The sequence below is a fragment of the Kluyveromyces lactis genome, assembly GCF_000002515.2.
Source record: "Kluyveromyces lactis strain NRRL Y-1140 chromosome F complete sequence".
Lineage (NCBI taxonomy): Eukaryota > Fungi > Ascomycota > Saccharomycetes > Saccharomycetales > Saccharomycetaceae > Kluyveromyces > Kluyveromyces lactis.
This window is the reverse complement of record NC_006042.1, coordinates 1515606-1535631: the sequence shown is the minus strand read 5'-3', so window position 1 is coordinate 1535631 and position 20026 is coordinate 1515606. Positions and strand designations below refer to the sequence as shown.

At 38.7% G+C, this 20026-nt stretch overlaps 12 protein-coding genes and 1 non-coding gene across 13 annotated transcripts; 6 read left to right on the top strand and 7 right to left on the bottom strand.

Annotated features, from left to right (window-relative positions):
- Nucleotides 1-6: 6 nt before the first annotated feature.
- VPS5 (sorting nexin 1) lies at nucleotides 7-2004 on the bottom strand (the record flags this gene model as incomplete). The annotated part of the gene is made up of 1 exon (XM_455828.1): nucleotides 7-2004. The coding sequence occupies one exon, from the start codon at nucleotides 2002-2004 to the stop codon at nucleotides 7-9; it is 1998 nt and encodes a 665-aa protein (XP_455828.1).
- Nucleotides 2005-2201: 197 nt separating this feature from the next.
- On the top strand, nucleotides 2202-3887 carry ALG8 (dolichyl-P-Glc:Glc1Man(9)GlcNAc(2)-PP-dolichol alpha-1,3-glucosyltransferase; the record flags this gene model as incomplete). The annotated part of the gene is made up of 1 exon (XM_455827.1): nucleotides 2202-3887. One exon carries the CDS (start codon nucleotides 2202-2204, stop codon nucleotides 3885-3887), a length of 1686 nt encoding a protein of 561 aa, XP_455827.1.
- A 183-nt stretch (nucleotides 3888-4070) lies between these two features.
- Nucleotides 4071-5657, bottom strand: MSA1 (Msa1p; the record flags this gene model as incomplete). Its single annotated transcript, XM_455826.1, has 1 exon — nucleotides 4071-5657. One exon carries the CDS (start codon nucleotides 5655-5657, stop codon nucleotides 4071-4073), a length of 1587 nt encoding a protein of 528 aa, XP_455826.1.
- Nucleotides 5658-5925: 268 nt separating this feature from the next.
- KLLA0_F16577g (uncharacterized protein) lies at nucleotides 5926-6273 on the top strand (the record flags this gene model as incomplete). The annotated part of the gene is made up of 1 exon (XM_455825.1): nucleotides 5926-6273. The coding sequence occupies one exon, from the start codon at nucleotides 5926-5928 to the stop codon at nucleotides 6271-6273; it is 348 nt and encodes a 115-aa protein (XP_455825.1).
- Nucleotides 6274-7861: 1588 nt separating this feature from the next.
- On the bottom strand, nucleotides 7862-8740 carry CYT1 (ubiquinol--cytochrome-c reductase catalytic subunit CYT1; the record flags this gene model as incomplete). The annotated part of the gene is made up of 1 exon (XM_455824.1): nucleotides 7862-8740. The coding sequence occupies one exon, from the start codon at nucleotides 8738-8740 to the stop codon at nucleotides 7862-7864; it is 879 nt and encodes a 292-aa protein (XP_455824.1).
- A 905-nt stretch (nucleotides 8741-9645) lies between these two features.
- Nucleotides 9646-10317, top strand: YNG1 (Yng1p; the record flags this gene model as incomplete). The annotated part of the gene is made up of 1 exon (XM_455823.1): nucleotides 9646-10317. One exon carries the CDS (start codon nucleotides 9646-9648, stop codon nucleotides 10315-10317), a length of 672 nt encoding a protein of 223 aa, XP_455823.1.
- A 256-nt stretch (nucleotides 10318-10573) lies between these two features.
- On the bottom strand, nucleotides 10574-11737 carry RPL3 (60S ribosomal protein uL3; the record flags this gene model as incomplete). Its single annotated transcript, XM_455822.1, has 1 exon — nucleotides 10574-11737. One exon carries the CDS (start codon nucleotides 11735-11737, stop codon nucleotides 10574-10576), a length of 1164 nt encoding a protein of 387 aa, XP_455822.1.
- Nucleotides 11738-13413: 1676 nt separating this feature from the next.
- KLLA0_F16489g (uncharacterized protein) lies at nucleotides 13414-14202 on the top strand (the record flags this gene model as incomplete). The annotated part of the gene is made up of 1 exon (XM_455821.1): nucleotides 13414-14202. The coding sequence occupies one exon, from the start codon at nucleotides 13414-13416 to the stop codon at nucleotides 14200-14202; it is 789 nt and encodes a 262-aa protein (XP_455821.1).
- A 607-nt stretch (nucleotides 14203-14809) lies between these two features.
- CKA2 (casein kinase 2 catalytic subunit CKA2) lies at nucleotides 14810-15832 on the bottom strand (the record flags this gene model as incomplete). Its single annotated transcript, XM_455820.1, has 1 exon — nucleotides 14810-15832. The coding sequence occupies one exon, from the start codon at nucleotides 15830-15832 to the stop codon at nucleotides 14810-14812; it is 1023 nt and encodes a 340-aa protein (XP_455820.1).
- A 460-nt stretch (nucleotides 15833-16292) lies between these two features.
- Nucleotides 16293-17075, top strand: SLD7 (Sld7p; the record flags this gene model as incomplete). The annotated part of the gene is made up of 1 exon (XM_455819.1): nucleotides 16293-17075. The coding sequence occupies one exon, from the start codon at nucleotides 16293-16295 to the stop codon at nucleotides 17073-17075; it is 783 nt and encodes a 260-aa protein (XP_455819.1).
- Nucleotides 17076-17535: 460 nt separating this feature from the next.
- Nucleotides 17536-18915, top strand: LPL1 (putative hydrolase; the record flags this gene model as incomplete). The annotated part of the gene is made up of 1 exon (XM_455818.1): nucleotides 17536-18915. One exon carries the CDS (start codon nucleotides 17536-17538, stop codon nucleotides 18913-18915), a length of 1380 nt encoding a protein of 459 aa, XP_455818.1.
- Nucleotides 18916-19087: 172 nt separating this feature from the next.
- Nucleotides 19088-19531, bottom strand: AIM29 (Aim29p; the record flags this gene model as incomplete). Its single annotated transcript, XM_455817.1, has 1 exon — nucleotides 19088-19531. The coding sequence occupies one exon, from the start codon at nucleotides 19529-19531 to the stop codon at nucleotides 19088-19090; it is 444 nt and encodes a 147-aa protein (XP_455817.1).
- A 317-nt stretch (nucleotides 19532-19848) lies between these two features.
- On the bottom strand, nucleotides 19849-19938 carry KLLA0_F16357r. The gene is given in 2 exon segments: nucleotides 19849-19885; nucleotides 19901-19938. It is a non-coding gene; the product is annotated as a tRNA-Lys (tRNA).
- Between the last annotated feature and the right edge of the window lie 88 nt (nucleotides 19939-20026).

Genomic DNA, 20026 nt, shown 5'->3' with positions numbered 1-20026 from the left:
CATAATTTATAGATTATTCTGGTAGAACGTTTCCCAAATTTCAATGCACTCTTTTTGACTTTCAATGGCTGACTCAAGGTATATTTCCATGTTATTCCTAAAATCTTCAATTGTATCGACGTCATGTTGGTTAACATCTTTTCTTATAACTTCAGCGATTGTCTGCCATTCCTGTTTTATTTTATTGCATCGGGATGTGAGGATGCGAAGTTCGTTTTCAATTGAGGTGGCCTTTTCACTATTGGCAGAGTTTCCTGACACTTTGTTGAATTGGGTTTGCTTCTTATTCAGGTCGTTTTCAACAAGCAGAATATAGTAACCGAGTTTTTTCCTTTGATTTAGCACGGCTTTCACACTACCTATTGCCCTGAGATTATCATCGATAGTTATGCCAAGTGTTAGCGAATCCTGCATTGAGCTCCTGGAAGTAGACTCTTTTATACGAAGGTGGACTTCCGCAAAGTTTTGAAGTAGATCTGATGTTCGATTCGATAATTCCAAATCAGCCAGTGCTTTCAAAGTTTCACTAAACTCATTAATTACCGAACACAAATCTGATCTTTGAGAATCGACCAGTTCCAAAGCTTTGTACAACTGCTTCAATTGCTCCTCTAATATATCCATTTTTTCAGCAGCATCTACAAAGAATTGGTCAGGCTCCTTATATTTTGGAGCAGTTGCAAAGGATAGTCCCATAAAACTTCCTCCAGTCTCTGTATCTAATCCACCATTCTTCAAGACTCTTTCTGCATCCTCAGAACCAAGGAGTTTCAATTCAGAGATATGAATATCAGAAATATCATTACTATCATGAGAGGCCTTTGAACCTGAAATCTGCTCTCTTACTTTGGACTCTTGGCTCCATTTCTCTGAAGTCAAGAATAGTATAAAGTCTTCATCCTTCTGAAGCACATGATTACTAGCGATATGTTGGAGCATTCGTTCCATCTGAGCCCTTCTATTTTCAATAAAATCTTGTTTAAATCTACCAACCGCTTGTTTTTCAGGAGGTGGGGGTATTATTTTACCCCAATGGTTGTGTTGTAGTTGCCTGTAAAGCCATCTAAAGTCTCTATAACGTCTTTTAACTCTAGTTGGTTTGCCCTCTAGTAAATTAGACTTGCTTATGACGGTATACTCCACGTAGACAGACGTAATGTCTCCAATTTTCATTGGATCAACGACCGAAATCTGGAATTTCTCAATTGTCTCTTGTGTGTTACTGCTAGACATTGTGCTATTCGTTTTCGGAATGTAGGATGGTACCTTTCTCTCAGCAATTAAATATAGAGGTGAATCCATTTCACGTTCCAATGACAGCTTACCTTCGTCTTTGTCATCAGCCAATGACTCCTCAACAAACTGTTCATTTTTCTCTTTCTCGACTAGGCTTTCTACTAGTGGGTCATGAATAGAAATCGAAGCTTTCTCTTGTGTTGGTTTAATAGGATGCCTGCGAGTCCTTGCGCTCGAGAAAAGCTTGTTTAGTTTCCCAGACTTTGTTTTCATTTGAGGCTGATGTTGTGAACTGATATGGCCTGTGGAATTATCATCAAAGATGTGCAATGGCGATTTTTCTAACCCACTAAATAAAGGATCACTTTTCTTTGGGGACTGAAGAGTAGCCGTTTGTGTAAGCTCATGTAATGGATCTTCTTCAGGGGCTAAAGAACCAAGCAATTCTAATTTGTCAGTGTGTCTCTCAAGAATTGGTTCGCTAGCGGATAGAGGACCAGAATTCAAGGGAGATTCATCATTAGAAACGCTGCTTCTCACCGGTGTCTGATAGCTAGAAGCATGCCATCCGTTCTTATCGGTGATGCCCACATCATTGACGCCATCGCCTGTCGATTCATTTTCTTCCGGTTCATGTTCCTCTTCAAATGGTTGCTCTTGATCAGCCGGTTTGCCCAGGTTTGCAAACGTTCTACTTAACTCATTGAATGGGTTTTCTTCTGGGTTATCATCCCAGACTGACCTGCCAAGATCATTATCAAACTCCATGGCGTGTTGCTTTCTGATTTGGCTTTTGTTGCCTTTGTTGAATGTTGATAACTAAAGGAGAACCTTGGTTCTTACCTGAATCTGGTCAAAAATAATATTTACTTAAAATCGCTGTTGTTATTATACAGACATATACATCACCATAAGACTGGAACAAAAGAGAATAAACCGGTAGACCCGAGAGCACAATTGCCACGATGGCAAAGTCTGATGCAAAGGTTAGTCAAGGTAAACGAAATTCTGCACCTAATGCTATCAATAACGTGAAGACAAGACGTTATTCGCTTTGGAATTTCTGGATATGTGCTACGGTGTTGAAAGTGTTACTATTCCCAGGTTATTATAGCACAGATTTTGACGTACATAGAAATTGGTTGGCCATCACTAACAAACTCCCACTGAATAAATGGTATGTGGAATCTACTAGTCAATGGACTCTTGATTATCCCCCATTTTTTGCATATTTTGAATGGTTCCTTTCTCAATTTGTTCCAAAATCAGTGGCAGAAGATGGGTGTTTGGATATAGTAAAAGTCGGCAGCTTCGGTTTGCCAACTATTATATTTCAAAGAATTACAGTTATATTGAGTGAATTGGTGCTTTATGCCGCCCTTCAAGTTTTCATCAACACTAGTGATATTTCAGAGAAGAGTGCCAACTTTGTTGTGGCCAGTAGTATTGTTTTGTCTCCAGGACTTTTGATAGTAGACCATATACACTTCCAGTACAATGGTTTCCTTTTCGGAATATTAATATCTTCAATTGTGGCAGCCAAAAATAAGAGATATATACTATGTGCGGCGTTCTTTTCCATTGCATTATGTTTCAAGCACATCTTTTTGTATCTTGCCCCAGCTTATTTTGTCTTTTTACTTAGAGCATACGTGCTTGATTTCAGCAGTTTCAAATTTAGGTCCTACAAAGATCTTATATCAATTGTACAGTGGTCGAATTTACTTAAATTGGCATCAGTTGTCATGGGTATATTTTCGTTGGCTTTTTTGCCCTTTATTACAACATGGCAACAATTATTAGCGAGATTATTTCCCTTCTCTAGAGGTCTCACACATGCTTATTGGGCACCAAATGTTTGGGCGGTGTACTCTTTCACTGATAAAGTTCTTACCGTTTTAGTTTTGAAACTACCATATTTGCAAAAGATTCTAAGCATCGTCTTGACTTCTATGCCAAAGACTGCTGCTGATATTCATGTCAGGATTGAGTCAAACAACTCAGGCACTCGTGGATTGGTTCAAGATGTGTTTTTCGTTGTTCTTCCTCAAATTACCCCCAAGTTAACTTTCTTATTAACTCTATTCTATCAGATCTTGGCTGTCGTCCCAGTTTTATTCGATCCATCCTTCAAGAGGTTTGTAGGTTCTTTGACCCTATGTGGGTTTGTCTCCTTCTTATTTGGCTGGCATGTTCATGAAAAGGCTATTATGTTAGTTATCTTTCCATTTTCCTTCTTAGTTCCTTTCGATAGAAGGCTTTTGACACCATTCACATTGTTGGCCTCTGCGGGATATGTGTCTTTATTCCCATTGCTTTACGAATCTCAAGACTTTTTACTAAAATTCTTGTACACTTTCATCTGGTGCATTTTATACTTCTATGCTATGGGTCAGACGAGTAAGGTCAACAGAAGCGGTGTAAGAAGAATTTTTTTCTTTGATAGATTAGCAATTTGTTATTACTTGCTTTTGATACCAATGGTCTTATTTGTGCAGGCCTTAGATGTGCTCAAACACAAGTACGCCGCTCTCGACAAATATGAGTTTTTGGGACTAATGATCTACTCCATTTACTGCTCCATCGGGGTCTTAAGCTCCTGGATAGGGCTTTCTTGGTTGTTCAATTTTGATGAGCCAATGTGGAATTAATGTAATGGTAGTATATAAAAAAGTATCTAGTTTCGAAATGGAAGTCCGTATAATATTGTTACAAAGAATCATAAAATCTGAAAGACAGGCGGCAGTCATGGTTATGAAATGGGCCAAATTGAGTCCAAACGTGGACTGTTTTCGAGAAGTGAAATAATCGGTTAGAGTATGGAACGCTTGAGACTAATTACCGTTGATCAATTTCTTCAACGCCATTCTGGCATCATCATTGGATTCCAACTTCTTTACTTGACTTTTTCGTAGATTGATGGGGTGCACAGAGTGCGTCAATGGGAATTTGCTTTCATCATTCATTTGTTTTTGTATTATAGGTGTGAATTGTGATGGCGTTCCAGTAGTAGCTAATTTCAATAAAGGAGTTGAAGGAAGCAATGTATGCTGCAATTGTTGACTTTGATGTGAATCAGTTTTGGGGGTGCTGAGTGCAGGCAATTGCAGCTTTACATTGTTCAAATTGGATGCGAATGTTCTGCTATTCGCTCTTGGTGAGCTGAAATTGACCAAATGAGATGGTGGGGTACTCAAATTGGTTCCTCGTTTTGGAGAATTTAGAAATGATAATATATCTGACACTTCTTGGCTATGAGGAGGATTCATAATATCTGTCTCCTGATGATCGTTGATCAACAGGGGATCTCCAGACAGTACTTTAAATACGTATTGGTTAGGAGATTTGAAAAGGTTTTTATTCAATGATTCTTGAAGTTTCGGACTCACAAGTAACTCGTCAATGTTAAAATTCGGAGTGAAACCAGTTCTAAATTGCATCAATTGAGAGCATTTCGGCGTCAATGGTTCAGCAATTGTACCCGTTGAATTTGGAGGACCCGCTGGTGACGAAGGGATAGTAAACCTTTTTGTTTGTTCAGGGAGTGGTTTGTCATCCAATGTCTTATTTTTCGATTTCATCTGTCTCAAGAAACCCATAACTCTTTTCTTGTCGAATCTAGCCACACCGTTTTCGTCAACATCAGCCACTTTAACTGGGGTTTCCAACAAATGTTTTGGGGGTTGAAGACTCTTTTCAGCTTGGGAATCTGATTCTATGGTGTCTGTAGTTTTCAAGGAGTTCGTTTCAATGCAAGCTTTACCATTTTTGCCAACGTTCAACATAAATTTCCATCTCTTCTCACTCACAGTACTGTCCTCATTCCAATGAGAGGTTTCGTTCATGTCAACAGCTAATTTACGTTTCGCTTGAATTGGTGAGTCGGAATTAAACATAACAGGAGGCGAACTTCTAACATTATGATGCCTAGAAATTGATGAAAACACCTGATCTAAAGGAGTTCCTGGAGCAGAACTAGGGGGATGGTTAAGAGATCTAGTGTCATGACCATCATAATTACTTGGATCATCCAAATCTGCATCCTCATCATCAGTTTTCGAAAGTGAAAATTCGTCATCCCTCTTAGATTTTGGTCTGATAGATTTCGAACCAGCCGAAGAAGGAGAATTCATCACAACACCTCTATATCTCCCTTTTTTTGTAGAGCCAGTAGCAGAATGTGGTGGAGAGATATCTGTACCGCTACCTCTTCTTTTCCTTTGAGGAGTCTTGAACTTAGTCGGAGAATGACCGATACGCATCAATGGCTTATTGAAAGATTGTTGAGATTTTTGCATCTGTAACGATGTTTGAGCCATTGGGGACTTCATAGGGTCAGAGTACTGTTTTAGAATAGCAGGTCTGCCCCGTTTCTTTGGCGTTGTAACGTTACTGTTCGTAGAACCGTCCTTGCTACACATCTTGTAGCTCGCTTTTAATAGTGAATCTGTACTCTAGGTGTGCGGAAAACTTTTCCCTTTTTACTGAAAGAATCCTTAGAGGTATTTATATGACCACAATAAGTGTATGCTCTGTCAAAATAAATACTGTCAGCTCTTCTCAGTGCTTTGTATGTGATCGAATGTAACCGCAAAGAAGAAGTATGACTTGAACGGAACTTCAGCAACTTGATATTTTATCCCACACGTCGCAACGTGTCTCGAAAAGTTAATACTACAACAAAAGGAGATGCCTCACTTGTACCAATTCAATTACACCTCTAAAGCGGTAAGAAAACCTCACTTGAAGTTATTAGAAAGAGGTACCAGCAGTGTGAACAGTGGTTTCAACTGCAAAATTAATACTCAGATGCCGCAATTATTTAAAGTCTTTTCCTTACTGAGAAAGAAGATTCAGAAATTCATTAGCTTTCCTAAAAGGGTAATAACACGAAACGGCAAGAACGAGAAGGACCAACCTGAGCTAGTAAGTCTGTCACGTGATAATTATGACGATTGCATACCTTTATGTTGTGGGAACCCTCAGTATAGGATAATTGGTAACGCCATTAACTACAAGGCTGATTGTTACAAGTGATTGGAGGGTCTGGTGAGTATTCATTTCCGTTTTGCAAACTTGGAATATTTTTATTCAATTCAAATTTCACTTTGGTTTATTAATATTTACCTAAATGTTAACTTTGAAGTCTTAAACCCAAAGTATGAAGGTGTTAGGTCGTAATAATATGCGAACCTCGTAGTTAATAGCTTCAGATGTTGTAATACACTATGTTATATTATAAATATATATGTATATATATTCGTGATATCATATACAAATACATGTTCAAACTATATTTCAAGATGTTGAAGAGTTCCTATATAATTGAGCTCACTTTCCAACTTTGAGTGAAACAACCGAAGATAATCTAAATCCAATTGGTTTTCATTGCTTGCACAATTCCATGAAGTGCTATTGCTACTCAGCTTCGATATTCCCAAGCATATTCCAAACAAAGATTGTAAACAAAGTAAAGTGAATATTTGAGAAGAATAATGAGCACAGAAAGAAATCTAATTCGCGCATGATGTGTAGGACCGGGAATGCAAGAGCAGTAGATAGGCAAATCAGTGATAATAAATATGATGAAGCAAAAGAAATACAAGTGGATGCGTTGAACTTTTGAACCAGTTCAATGGATTTCTCCTTCAGCTAGTGAGCAAAGCAGGGGGGTAAACAATTCAAATAATAAGTTATTATCATAAAGACATGAAGATAAATGATGAATTTTTGTTGATACTTTTTTTATGGTTTTAAAAGAGGTGTTCTTTTTTTAATTGACAGGATAAGTTAAGTTAAGTTAAGTTTAGGATAAGTTAGGGAAATTTCGTAATAAATAAAATGTGGATGACAGGATAATAAAATTAACAACAACGAGGACATTTGTTTCTCTTTCATTATTACAAGTGTTGAGAGAGAGAACAAACGATCAAAGTTAAAAAGCCATGAAAAAGAGAAGGAAAAAAGGCAGGCAAAAGACTATGGGTAAAGAATTCGAACAGAGAGGATAGAGTTGAAAACAAAATGAAGAGTAACAGATCAAGAGAAAAATAGATCATTGTTCCCAAATAAATAAACGTATCGCATGTTCCAGAAGAAAAAATGAAAAGACAATTTCTTCATGGAAAGTAGTATTATGACGTACAAAGGAGGAGGTTCAATTCTTTCTAATTCGTAAGAAAAAAACACTATTTGTTCCCCCGAAGTACCATATTCTCAGAAGATGAGAATAAAGAGAGGGGTTGTTCGTAAAAAAAGTTTTCATTTAAATCCTCACCGTTTCATTCTTGATAATCGAGCTTCCTTTTCCCTCTTTATAAGATGTTTTTAAGCATGGTTGATGGTCAAGCCATTTTGTTTTGTTAGAATCCTTTTTTATGTGTCAGACGGTGTGGGATGTATGGGTGGAAAGATGAATATATTTGATGTATCTCTGATCTAAATGATTAAGATCACATTTGATTACCAACAATCAAATACTGATCAATCAAGTAGCAAAAAAGAAGAGACCTTGCAAGTTTCTCCGGAAATGGGGAGAAACAGAAGTAGAGAGTTGAGAGAATAAAATAGAAAGAGTTGATATGAATTAGTCTTTATTCGTTTCGACATTAATATTCAAAAAAACTCATTTCTTTGGTGGGTTGAAGACAATCTTTCTAGACTTGATAGAAGCCCACTTGAACTTCTTGACCCAGACGGACAACAAGTATAGAGAGGACAATACGATCATAGCCTTTAGACCCAATCTCTTTCTTTCATCGTGTTCTGGTTCAGAACACCAGTGCAAGAAAGTGGTAACATCCTTAGCCATTTGAGAAGTAGTGGCTGGGGTACCGTCTTCGTATTCGACCAAATCGTCGAACAAGACTCTACCCATCGCAATGGAACCACCTGGGAAGTATGGGTTGTAGTTGGCACCTGGAGGCAAGACAACACCGGCTGGTGGTTCTTCTGGGTAACCAGTTAACAAAGCAAAGATATAATCTGGACCACCGTGTCTGGCCTTGACGATCAAGGACAAATCTGGAGGTAGAGCACCTTGGTTAGCGGCTCTAGCAGCTTGTTCGTTTGGATATGGACCTGGGACATAATCAGCCAATTTACCAGGTCTCTTCTTTGGGTTACCTTGGTCATCTGGTTCGTCATCGTATTCGAACTCTTCAGCCATGGCTCTGACTTCGGCGTTAGTGTGAGAAACACCAACCATGGTTCTCCATGCAACACGGTCCAAAGAATGGCATGCAGCACAAACTTCACGGTAAACTTGGTAACCACGTCTGATAGAAGAATGGTCGAAAGTTTCCAATGGACCGTTGTGAGACCAACCGTAACCTGGGGCATGCAAACCATGCTCAGCAGCTGTCATAGCGTCAGCAGTCAAGGAATCAGCATACAACATTGTTGAAGCACCAATACCGACAACAGCAGCACCACCAACAATGGCTCTTTGAACATAAGTACCTTTTACGGCCTGTTTAGCGGCAGTAGAAAATGATCTGAACATCGTTTATTATTATGATATCACTTTAGTTTCCTATTAATTGAATTCTCTTCTAAAAGATAAAAATGTCCCGAATTTTGATATTCTAACAACTATTTGTATGAATCAAAGCTGATATTCTTGAATTTATATTCGTATCACACAGACAATGGATAATATCCTGAGAATGTATTATTATTCTTTTCTTAATATCTGTACCAGAAAGACGAACAAATAGACAGTTAGGTAAAGGACAAAAATTTAAAAGACGCAGGCTTCTTTTATTCCGTTCTTTTCAAAAATAAATATTAAATCAAATCCGTTGAATTGATTGATCGATCAGCGCAAACTAAATCCCTGGTTAATACTATAACCAACTAAACGTATATATAAATAATCTATGTATATCGTTTCCAAAAAGTTTTCTCTAGTTTGAAAAGAATTATATACTATATTTTTGTAGATATTTTTCATTATATCGCTTTTTACATAGAGAAAAAATCGATTCCCAAAATTTTCAAGCCGTTTTTTTTTTTCCCTTTCGCTGTCTGTGAGCATTTCTCTGCTAAGTTTTCTGTCCAATCCAATGATAATTGTTTGTGATTGATTATGTTTAAAGTATTTTTTTTTATTTTTCGAAAGCGATGTTTTTCTGAAGGTTTTCTATCCTAAGCGCACTGGAGGATGCGTGTTAAGGGCGATATTCCCGACGAAAAGTCACTAAGTACGGGAAAATATCCATATGTGCGGAGGTTTATGAGAAGACGGCACGTTCTTCGATGTGATTGGTCAGAACTCCATATCCCAAAAACATCAATGTCATTCACGTGACTGGGACTTGTCACGTGAATGTTTTCCTTCTGGGAAAACGTAAAACGTCTTTCCATTCATATCCATATGGCAAAAGCCATTCAAGAAAGAGTAAGTACATGCTAACGCCTAGAATAGAATTGACCATTCTGGTCTTAGTTAATCGGCTAGAAGGAAACAGCTCAAGAACAATGGAAGATGTTAGGTACGGGTTTCTCAGTACACTGGACCATTTACCATGCGATGTGATTCGCACCCTCTGGACTATACAATCATTGGATATAGGTGATACTAATAGAGATGGATGTCATTCAGAAGAGATGCTGCGACAAGCGCAACATCTCTTAGAGTTAGTACGGCAAGAACATTCACGGCTCAATTTTGAAAAACAAGAATTGGAGCGATTCTCTCAGATTAAGGCAAGGTACGATAGTCACTTGAAGAAACAACCGAAATTGAAACCTTTGCCTCATCACAAACCGATCAAGATTAAGATCACTATGAAATCAAGGTACCCAGAGGCAGAAAGGGAACAGAAACTGATTCAGCAAGAACATGTGAATCATGATAAGACGCACAAGCCAGAGACAGAGACGTACTGTTTCTGTAGAGATGTGTCGTATGGACCCATGGTTGCTTGTGATAATGAATCTTGTGCCATCGAATGGTTCCATTACCCCTGTGTAGGATTATCAGCCGCACCCAAACCCAATGAGAAATGGTTTTGTAGTGACATGTGTAGGAAACAGTACTCCAATCATCGGAAAAAGAGCAAGAGAAGAAAGCGTTGATGAAGACCGCGGAGGCTCTTCAGTGCTTCTCCAGAAAAATAACTTGCAAGAAGGAAGCGCGTGTAATTATTATTTATTCAAATGCTAATATTTTCATATTTAAAGATAGTTGTCAAAACAACAGGAAATATTATGAACCAGCCGATGGGATAGTGAAAGAAAGTGTAAACACTTTCTTGAGTACTCCAAAACTAGTCTATAAAATTACAGCATGCAAAGCTTTTTACTCAATTCGACTCTATTAGAGTTGAGGAGTTTATAAGTCCTTCTTCAAAGTACCCAAGAAAGCGTGCTTTTCAGCTGGGGTTTGGAATCTACCCTTACCGAACTTAGAAGCAGTGTCGATCCACTTCAAGGTAACTTCTTCCAAGGCCTTTCTGGAGGTGTTGGTGTACAAGGACTTTCTTAAAGTAACAACTCTCTTTCTGGTACCTGGGATAGAACCCTTCAAGATAACGAAATCATTGTTGATAGCACCGTAGTGGACGAAACCACCCATTGGGGTGATGGTCTTCTTGGTTCTGTCGAATTCGGTAGCGGCGTTAGCTTCGTCGTCACCCTTACCAACTCTGTAGACCTTGTGGTTAATAGAGGTTCTGTGGTGGTAACCTCTTTGACCAGCTCTAGCAACGGACCACATAACGTGGGCTGGATGCCAAGCACCGATACAAGCAACCTTTCTCAAACCTCTGTGGGTCTTTCTTGGAAGCTTCTTGGTACCCCATCTGTGGGTAACACCTTCGAAACCGTGACCCTTGGTAACGGCAACGACATCGATCATTTCGTTTTGTTCGAAGACAGAGTCAACGGCAACGGTCTTTTCGAAGTGTTCCTTAGCCCAGTCAACCTTGTCAGAGACAGAACCACCGTTCAATTGGATTTCAGCCAAATGAGCCTTCTTTTGAGACAATGGAGTCTTTCTGACTTGGGTGTGGACCAAGACTCTAACAACAGAAGCGTACTTCTTGATTCTGGCCAATTCTCTGTCGACTTGGGCACCGTTTTCAGCGTACTTAGCAGAGTACTTGGTGAAAGCCTTCTTCTTGGACTTGTACCAGTTCTTGTAGAATCTTCTCTTGACTTCGTCGGACAAATGTTCAGCCCAGACGGTGGTCAAGGATCTCAAACCTCTTGGGGTTTCAACGTAACCAACAACACCGACAACAACGATTGGTGGGGTGTCAACAACGGTAACAGCTTCAACAACTTCACGCTTGTGGAACTTGGAACCTGGTCTGTCCAAGTCTCTAACGATAGTGGACATACCAGCCTTGTAACCCAAGAAAGAGGTCAAAGCAACTGGCTTAGTTTGGTCGTCCTTTGGGAAAGACTTAACTCTACCTCTAACAGAGGCAGCTCTCTTTCTTGGCAAGAAACCTAAATGACCGTGACGTGGAGCTTCGTACTTTCTGTGAGACATTGTGTATTAATATTAACTAGCTAGAGCTGTGGTTACCGTTCTAGAGTTTTGCGATGGGGAAGGGAAATAAACAAAGTAGATACCATTAAACACTTTCAACTTTACATATGATGAGATGAAGAACTATTAAAAATTTTTCACTTGATTTTTTCATGTTTTTTAAATAGTCCAAGCTTCGATGCGATGAGATGTGAAAAAAATTTTTTTCTTCAAGATCGCTTGGAGATGAGAGACGAGAAAGTTCGTGAAAGGTGATTTAAATAGGAGAAAGTACTATCATTAGATACGTCCATAGGTAAAAATACAAAAATCACAGAAAGACGGGGTAACAGTGCATATAGAATCCGCCCACGTGACTTGTTCTTTTTTTTCTGTTTTTCCCCTCTGAAACGCAGTTTACCCCCCATTTATCGGTTCGCCTTTGGTCCTGACGAAATGACGGCGGGAGGCACCTATCTTTTTCAAATGGTAAACAAATGACACAACGATGGAGCCAACAAGTATTAAACAAAAATGCACGGAAAAGAAGAAAACCACAGTGAAACTACATTCAACTGTTATCAATCACTAACGACAACAACAAAAACAGAGACGTGTGCAGATCAACACGATTTATTACCACTACGTAATGTGACGAACTGAGATCTCCAAAAAGTCTCACCATCAAGTTGTTCCTCACACCATTCGGAAAAACCTTACGAGACGAATCCCGGAAAAACAACACTGCCGTTTTTCCCGCTTCTTCCTACGACACCCACTGCGCACCTCCGCTAGAGCTGGATACTCAAGCTGTTTTATTTCTGTCAAATCTCCTTCTCCAACCAGTCGGAAAAACTTTTCTGGCTCCCCATCGAAACAACAGGTCGCCCCGTACAGATCTTTCCGAAAGGAAAAGCAATAAGCGAAGAAAAAGAAAACACACCCGGGCATCAGCCCGGGTAATACATAGGTCTCGTAGATGTTTTTCTTCTTGTCCCCCCTTGTGATTCTAAGAGAACCATAGAAAGAAAAAACAATTTTATGATTTTTTCGGATTCCCGCCCCACTATTCTTTGGAAAAATAACCGTTTTCTACTGCACATTCTAGCTGCGGAAAGGAGAACCACTTTTCCGAGCAACCTCTTTTGGCTGTTTTTCTCTTTTTCTGCAAATAATTACAGTGAAAGCTCCATATTGTTTTTCTTTTAGATTCAGGTAACCAACCACTGGGAAAAGTACCGGGGTCTGGTTGGAATCTCAGTTGGATGACTCTGAATTGACACTGCTGACACGCTTGGAAATATAGTATTGTAGCTCTATTGTCTGTGGTACCTTAGATAAATCGGAGTGGGTTCACCTTTCCGGTCCAAATTGTTCGACCACAAGAAACGGTGCACCGGCGTGTTAAATACCGGGTTCTTGAAATTCATATATTGCGAGTTTTCCATGCTTCCTGGTGTCTCTTTATCTGAATATTATATTCTTTCTGAAAAGATTTGTAAATTATATAACGGTTGAACAAACTACAAAAGAAATAGTAGTTATTGTTCAAAGGTCGAAGGCTTTTTTATATATAAGAGCACCATAAGTGTATCTTTGTTCAATTAATCCGTTTGTTGATTTACTTCTTCTACCATCTAATATATTTCTTATCTGCAAGGTGATAGTAACGACTCACATCTAACATATCCTTTACAATGATATCCAATAGTTTGGACGATACGATTATTATCCGGAAAAACCTTTTGCTGCTAGATAATGTTACGAATTTGAATAAGCCAGCTATCGATTATTTCCATCACAATTTCCAAGAAACTTATGCTATCTGTGAGACTTGGAAAGTTTTATTGAAAGTCGGTAAACATAAAGTGCTCAGGTTGCCTAGTTGTTCCCAGGAAGATGAATCTGATTATAACTACTATTTGAAAAGACTACACCATTGTCTATGGAGGCGTTGGTCGATGGAGAACTTCCAGTTGAACGGTAATGAAAACAAGTACGATCCTTTACGTATTAACTGGAATAAGGAAAATGATATGACTGTACTATATGGGCCTCAGTTATCGGATGATTGTGTTGCTGCTACTCAGTTGATTCCTAAGAAGAAATCGTCACCCGATTCTATGTTCTCTGCTATGGACATGGACTCCGACTTGGAGTCTTATTCTCAATCGTATAACAATTACTCTTCTTCCCCAACCAATTCAGATGCTTCATCCATCTTTGAAAATAGCAAGCCTATTTTGGTAAAGACTAATTCTTCTGGCTTCGGTTCTCCACCCTCCCACCACTCGAACAATAAGAACATAAGGTTCGATGATAGTGTTCGCACAAGAGAGATCGATCATAGTGGTGTCATTTATGATGGAACTAGTGCCATCAACGATACATGGGCCAACGAAATGATTATGAGGCAGGATTGCTTCATTCTTGATGTCCACGACAGTGACGAGGAAAACGATGAAGATTACGAAATGGAACTGTAATCTGACTCGCCCAAGAAATCTGACCTCTTAAAAAATCCCATCCACTAACACAGCATACTACACGAAATCCGTCAAAGGTCTGGGATCTTTACGCATTTGATACCAAAAGATTGTTTTTTTCCCTGTGATTGAGAAATATAGACTAATAATAATGGCATTTTCAATTCTCATCACTGAACTTTCACCGCAATAATAGTTTCGATCATGGGTTTTTGTAACTATTTCCACCCTGTTTCATATTCCTTTGGTCTATTTCCTTTCCTACTTATAGTAGTGTCTCTCTCTCTGCGCCTGCGCTAGTAAGAGCCTTTTCTTTCAGGTTTGGTAGCTATTACACCTATTAATTATATATCCTTTTTAATGAATTAACGACTATCATAATATTACATCTTCTTTAAATCTTAAGCAAAAGAGACATGTGTTTCTGTCCTCTTTTTCAGGTGTTGTATTAATTATATGTTATTAGTATACATGCTTTTAATTGGAAAGCAATCAAAGACAGAAGAAGAATCCCCCAAAGTTAACCATAAATGGAAGATAAGAGGGAAAAGAAAATTTGATGATAGAGAGATGAGAAAACAGATATATATTACCGTTTAGGCATACACTATGAGAAATCTTTTTTGAAGAATTTATGCTCCATGGCTTCTTTTGCAGTTAATCTCTCTTGGTGATCATAACGTAGTAAATGGTCGATCAAATCAATTATTTCGTCCACAGCCAACGGCGTCTTATCATTGGCGAAATAGCTCCATGGTTTCCGTTCGTAGTTCTTCATGATATCGTTGTATTCTGCAGGAAGATCCAATCCGTAATGTTTCAAGTAATAGAATAACTCCTGCGTACCAAGTACCTTGGCAATTTTCACCAATTGATCTGCATTCGTGCTTCCTTTGAAAAATGGCTCCTTCTTGAAAACAATAGCTGCTATCATACATCCGACAGCCCACAAATCTAAAGAGTAATCGTATTGGTTTAAGCTCACCAAGAGTTCAGGTCCCTTGTGATAACGAGACGCCACCCTGATGTTATAATCCACTCCCGGATGGTAAAACTCTGCTAATCCCCAATCGATCAACCTTAGCTTACGTTCATTAGGATCAATCATGACGTTTTGAGGCTTCACATCACGATGCATGATACCCATCGAATGACAATAGTCTAAAGCAGTTAACAATTGTGTGAAATAAAATTGCGTATCCGATAATGTAAACGATGGATAAAGCGTACGGAAGTCGACATTTTTCACCTCTTCAAAGATCAATGCCGGGATTTTGGATCCTGGATCTTGAACAATATCCAATAATCCAATTATATTAGGTCCCCCTGTCAAATTAGTTAACACTTTTAACTCTCTATAAATTTTCTTCATCTTCACTGGCTTGAGAACCTTGATGACGCATGGTATATCGTTCAATACAGATTTCCCTTTGAAAACTTCACTGTATTTACCACGACCAATCTTTTTTATCACTTCATAGTTCGAAATCTTACCCCAATCAATCATCACGCATTGTTCATAATCCCAGTACTCTTGAGGGCGTTTCTCACAAGCATCCTGATACACCCTAGCAACGCTATAAACTCGTTTGCTCTTCTTATTCAACGCAGAAGGTTGTAACGTCGACATGATGAGAAGGAAATCAAAAAAAAAAAAGAGATGACCTCCCTTTTCCCGTTTTCAAAACTTAGAGTCTGATGTGATCCAAAACGGTACTCTCTAGCCTCTGTAGTCTCTAACCACTTCCAACTTCTGGCTGTCTATTGTTCAATTACGTTGAGCAATAACATTTTTTTTCTTTGCCTTCACTTTATTTCAATGTTGAAAACTGAAAGCATTTTGTTTGGAGCCGTGAAAGCGTCGAGAGAAAAAAGATTCGTATGGTAACAATGGATATAAGCTAAGCTTTTGCACCGTGAACCACAATACAACGGCGGACTTTCATATACAGGGAAACTAAGACTATAAAGGAGGTGAATACATTGTCTGGTCAGTTTCAAATTGTTAAGTGAAAGTAGCAAACGTGAAAGAAGACCTCGGTAGGCCTGGTATTAGGGGAATTGGACCTGGAGAGTTGCGCGATGAACCTATGACACTAGAAAAAGAACTTATCTTGAGGCTTAATGTGGGTCATAACACTGTGATAAGAGACGTCCAGTTGTGGCGTGAATTTGAGGACGGTGATGGCCAAATTGCAGTGAAAAATTGTCTGGCAGAAGTTGTTGGAATGGTCAACATTGATAAGCTGCCGTTTTGGCTCAATAGAGGTCAACGGTACCAATGCTTCACTACTAGCGAGACCAGCGTCAATTATTTCAGAGCGAAGTTGATGAGACAACGACACAGGAATCGAGGAATTGTATGTAAAGTAACGGGATCCCAAGTGTTGACGAAAGAGCAATTCGAATATTTCCTATTCTACAAGCGTTTGAAGACCGATATAAACGCGTCTTTCGAAATTGAATCGATGGTACTTCACTTATCGACTAAACACGAACTTGATAAGAAATTGATACCGTTATCAGCCGACGAACTACAATCTGTTGTGCCAAGTAACGCTGGAGCAACGATGTCGATCGAATCGATTCTAGAGAAGAACAAACGTCAGCGAATACTGAAAAGTAACTCGTTGAACAAACAAGTCTTGCTCAACGATCAACAGCAGCAATTTATGTCGTTGCTGTCTCAGTGCATACTTTCAGGACTCAGGCTACGAGGAGTTCATCGAACTCAACACGAAAAATTGTACAAGATGACGTACAAGGCGTCTGAATTCGCTTTCAGAGACGAACTCAGAGAAACTGAACCCATTAGTTTTGAATCGATCCAAGACTGTGTAGAAACACTACTGAAACTGTTTACGAAGACCTGACTTTCAAGAAGTACATGCATATACATAGACAAAAGTAAACAAATTTTCACCGCATTTACGTTAATTGAACCGTTCACAGTTCATCGCTGCAACGGATTTTTAGTTTTTTTTTATTTCCTTTGCTGACATATTTCCAGAATATAGTTAACAGACAAGCCACATCGTTTACTTATGCACACAGATGCACATGCCTAGGCTCCAACAACTAACAGTAAGATCTTGGTGGCAAAAGCAGCCATATATGCATCTTATTTAAGTGACGAGAATCAAATTGGATGCCAATTATTTGATCGAGGAACATCATTATCACTGATACATACATTCCTCCTTTTTTTTTTTTCAACATTCTATTTTTAAGGTATTATTGACGAACGATCAGACACACTGTTAGCACGATCAAGTGTCAAAGGAAAAGATTAGATCTGATTCACCGACCAGTGTTAAGATAAGATCTTGTGAGATGACAGAAACTAAGAAGAAACACTTGTTTATTCTCGTTCATGGATTATGGGGAAATCATAAACATATGAACTCCATCAAGGAGATGTTGGAAAAGACTTTGGATGATATTGATGATATTGTGATCTTCAAACCGGAAAACTCCGGGTACCTTAAGACGTTGCATGGCATCAGAGTGGTGAGTTATAACGTATTGGATGAGATATGTAAGTTTGTCCTTAATTATGGTCCCGAAAAATTCGATCGAGTGAGCATGATTGGTTATTCTATGGGTGGATTGGTATCTCGGTTTATTATCGGTAAGATGGTCACCGAATGCAGGGATATTTTTCAACACATGGAACCGATGATCTTCATGACATTTGCTACTCCGCATCTTGGTGTGAACTTTTACCTGCCCAGTGATAAGACAAGACGTTACGTGTCACGGAAGATTCTGACTTCTGTGTTATCTGGGCTTGGCAGGACGATTCTTGGAAGGAGTGGGGCCGAAATATTCATCAGTAATAAGGATGACAGAATCCTTGTTGATTTGTCTCAGGGTGAGTACCTTTATGGGTTATCAAGATTTCATCATAGGGTATGTTTCGCTAATGTTAAGAACGATAGAACAGTGGCATTTTATACTTCTTTTATTACTGACAGTGATCCATTTATCGAAACAGGGAATAACGTCAGATACCATTTCAATCACAACTTACCTATAGACGTTTCAGAGTACCCTGTTCAACCTAGAGTACTCGATTTGGATTCCTTGGACCCAGCAGTTGACAGAATTAAAGAAAATGAAACCATTGTCACATTAAAAGAACGGTTCTCAAGAATATTGCTTATTATGGCGTTAATGACATTTTTCTTCCCACTGGTGTTCACAGTCAATGTCATTGGAACATGCTACAGTTATATTACTACTTATCATCACCATTCTCTCTTGAGAAAAGGACATTGGAAGCTAGAATCGGGAGAAAATGGTGTTTTCAATACTATCATGTCATCCATTAGAAATGTAATAGGTGATGCTATTAATGATGAACAAGATAGCGGTAAGGACCAAGGATCGGATTGGTCCATTGAGAATAATAGTTTATATCACACCCTCACTAATGATTCTGCGCAAATGAATGACGTATGGAAACAATTCATTCGTTCTCATTCAAAAGAGTGGAAACATACAAAGTTTCCGAAACTTCCTTTCGATGAAAGTAGAGCTACAATTTATCAAAATTTAACTAAATTAACTTGGATACGGGTACCTGTATATATTAAAACACTAAATGCTCATGATGGGATTGTGGCCCGGAAAGGCTTAGATAGTGCGACACCCTATGGAGTTGCTAACGTCGAGTTTGCCTGTGAATTGATCAACCATCTATTGGACTAAAGGAAATACAACAATAGCATACCGACGCTAACATTTTTCGGTTTTAAAGGAGCAATCATATGTATAACTACATAGAAATAAGAAATATTGCTGTTATTTTGTCATATGAATTTTTGCTTACATTAAATTTGAAATATTATCGATTTGACGATAACTTTTATGCAGTGCGACTCTATAGCCATTTCTCTTCTGGGTTTGCTTTGAAAGAGACGTATTCTTCTTGATTGAAGACCGAGATCTCAGTTTCATTTTTAACACCGTATTCAACAAGCTTCTTTGAAGAATCATTAATGTCCATAACCCAATTATCATCGTGATCGAAATTTATAACAAGATTAACGGTTTTCGACCCGTGAGCATGTGTGTATATTTTCATGGCATCATATACCACATTACGGAATGGTCTGAAGGCGCCGGTGGTCTGAATCTTTTTCATACAATCTTCATATAGATCCTTTGCGGTCTTGTTTTTTAGATCGTAATCAGTGAAGATGATATTCTTAACATTTCTGTATGGGAAAGATTTTATCACTCGCACTGTAATAGTAGCATTAGTTAGCGGCCTGACAGTGTCAATCAATGGTTCTTCAGTATCAAAATCAAGTTCTGTAGACATTGTGCAACACAGTTGGGTGGCTGTTGTGATCGAGATTCGTAGATAAATGTAAACAAAAATACTCGAATCCCTTCTTCTCGTCAAAACCTTCAAAAACTGTGCAAGATTAAGATTTTCCTTATGAATTGCATTGTCATTGTATATAAAGAAGTAGCACCAGAAACATCACCATTGGCATGCAAAAATATCAATACTCACTACAGGTGTTAAGACAGACTCACTAAATAGAGGCATCCGACATTGTGCTATAACTGTCGTAATACCGCTTTAGTGTGATGCTTGTAAATATTTCTATAGCCAAAAACAAAAAATAAGAACTCCTCATAGGGGGCTCGAACCCCTGACATTTCGGTTCCTTGCGAGCAATGCTTAAAAGCCGAACGCTCTACCAACTGAGCTAACAAGGACGAGTTCTCATAAAATGCTCTTCTCGGGTGGTTGTCGTGTTCTTGTTGGTGATACTGGTATTTCCAGTCACGTGTTGTTGTTTCAAGA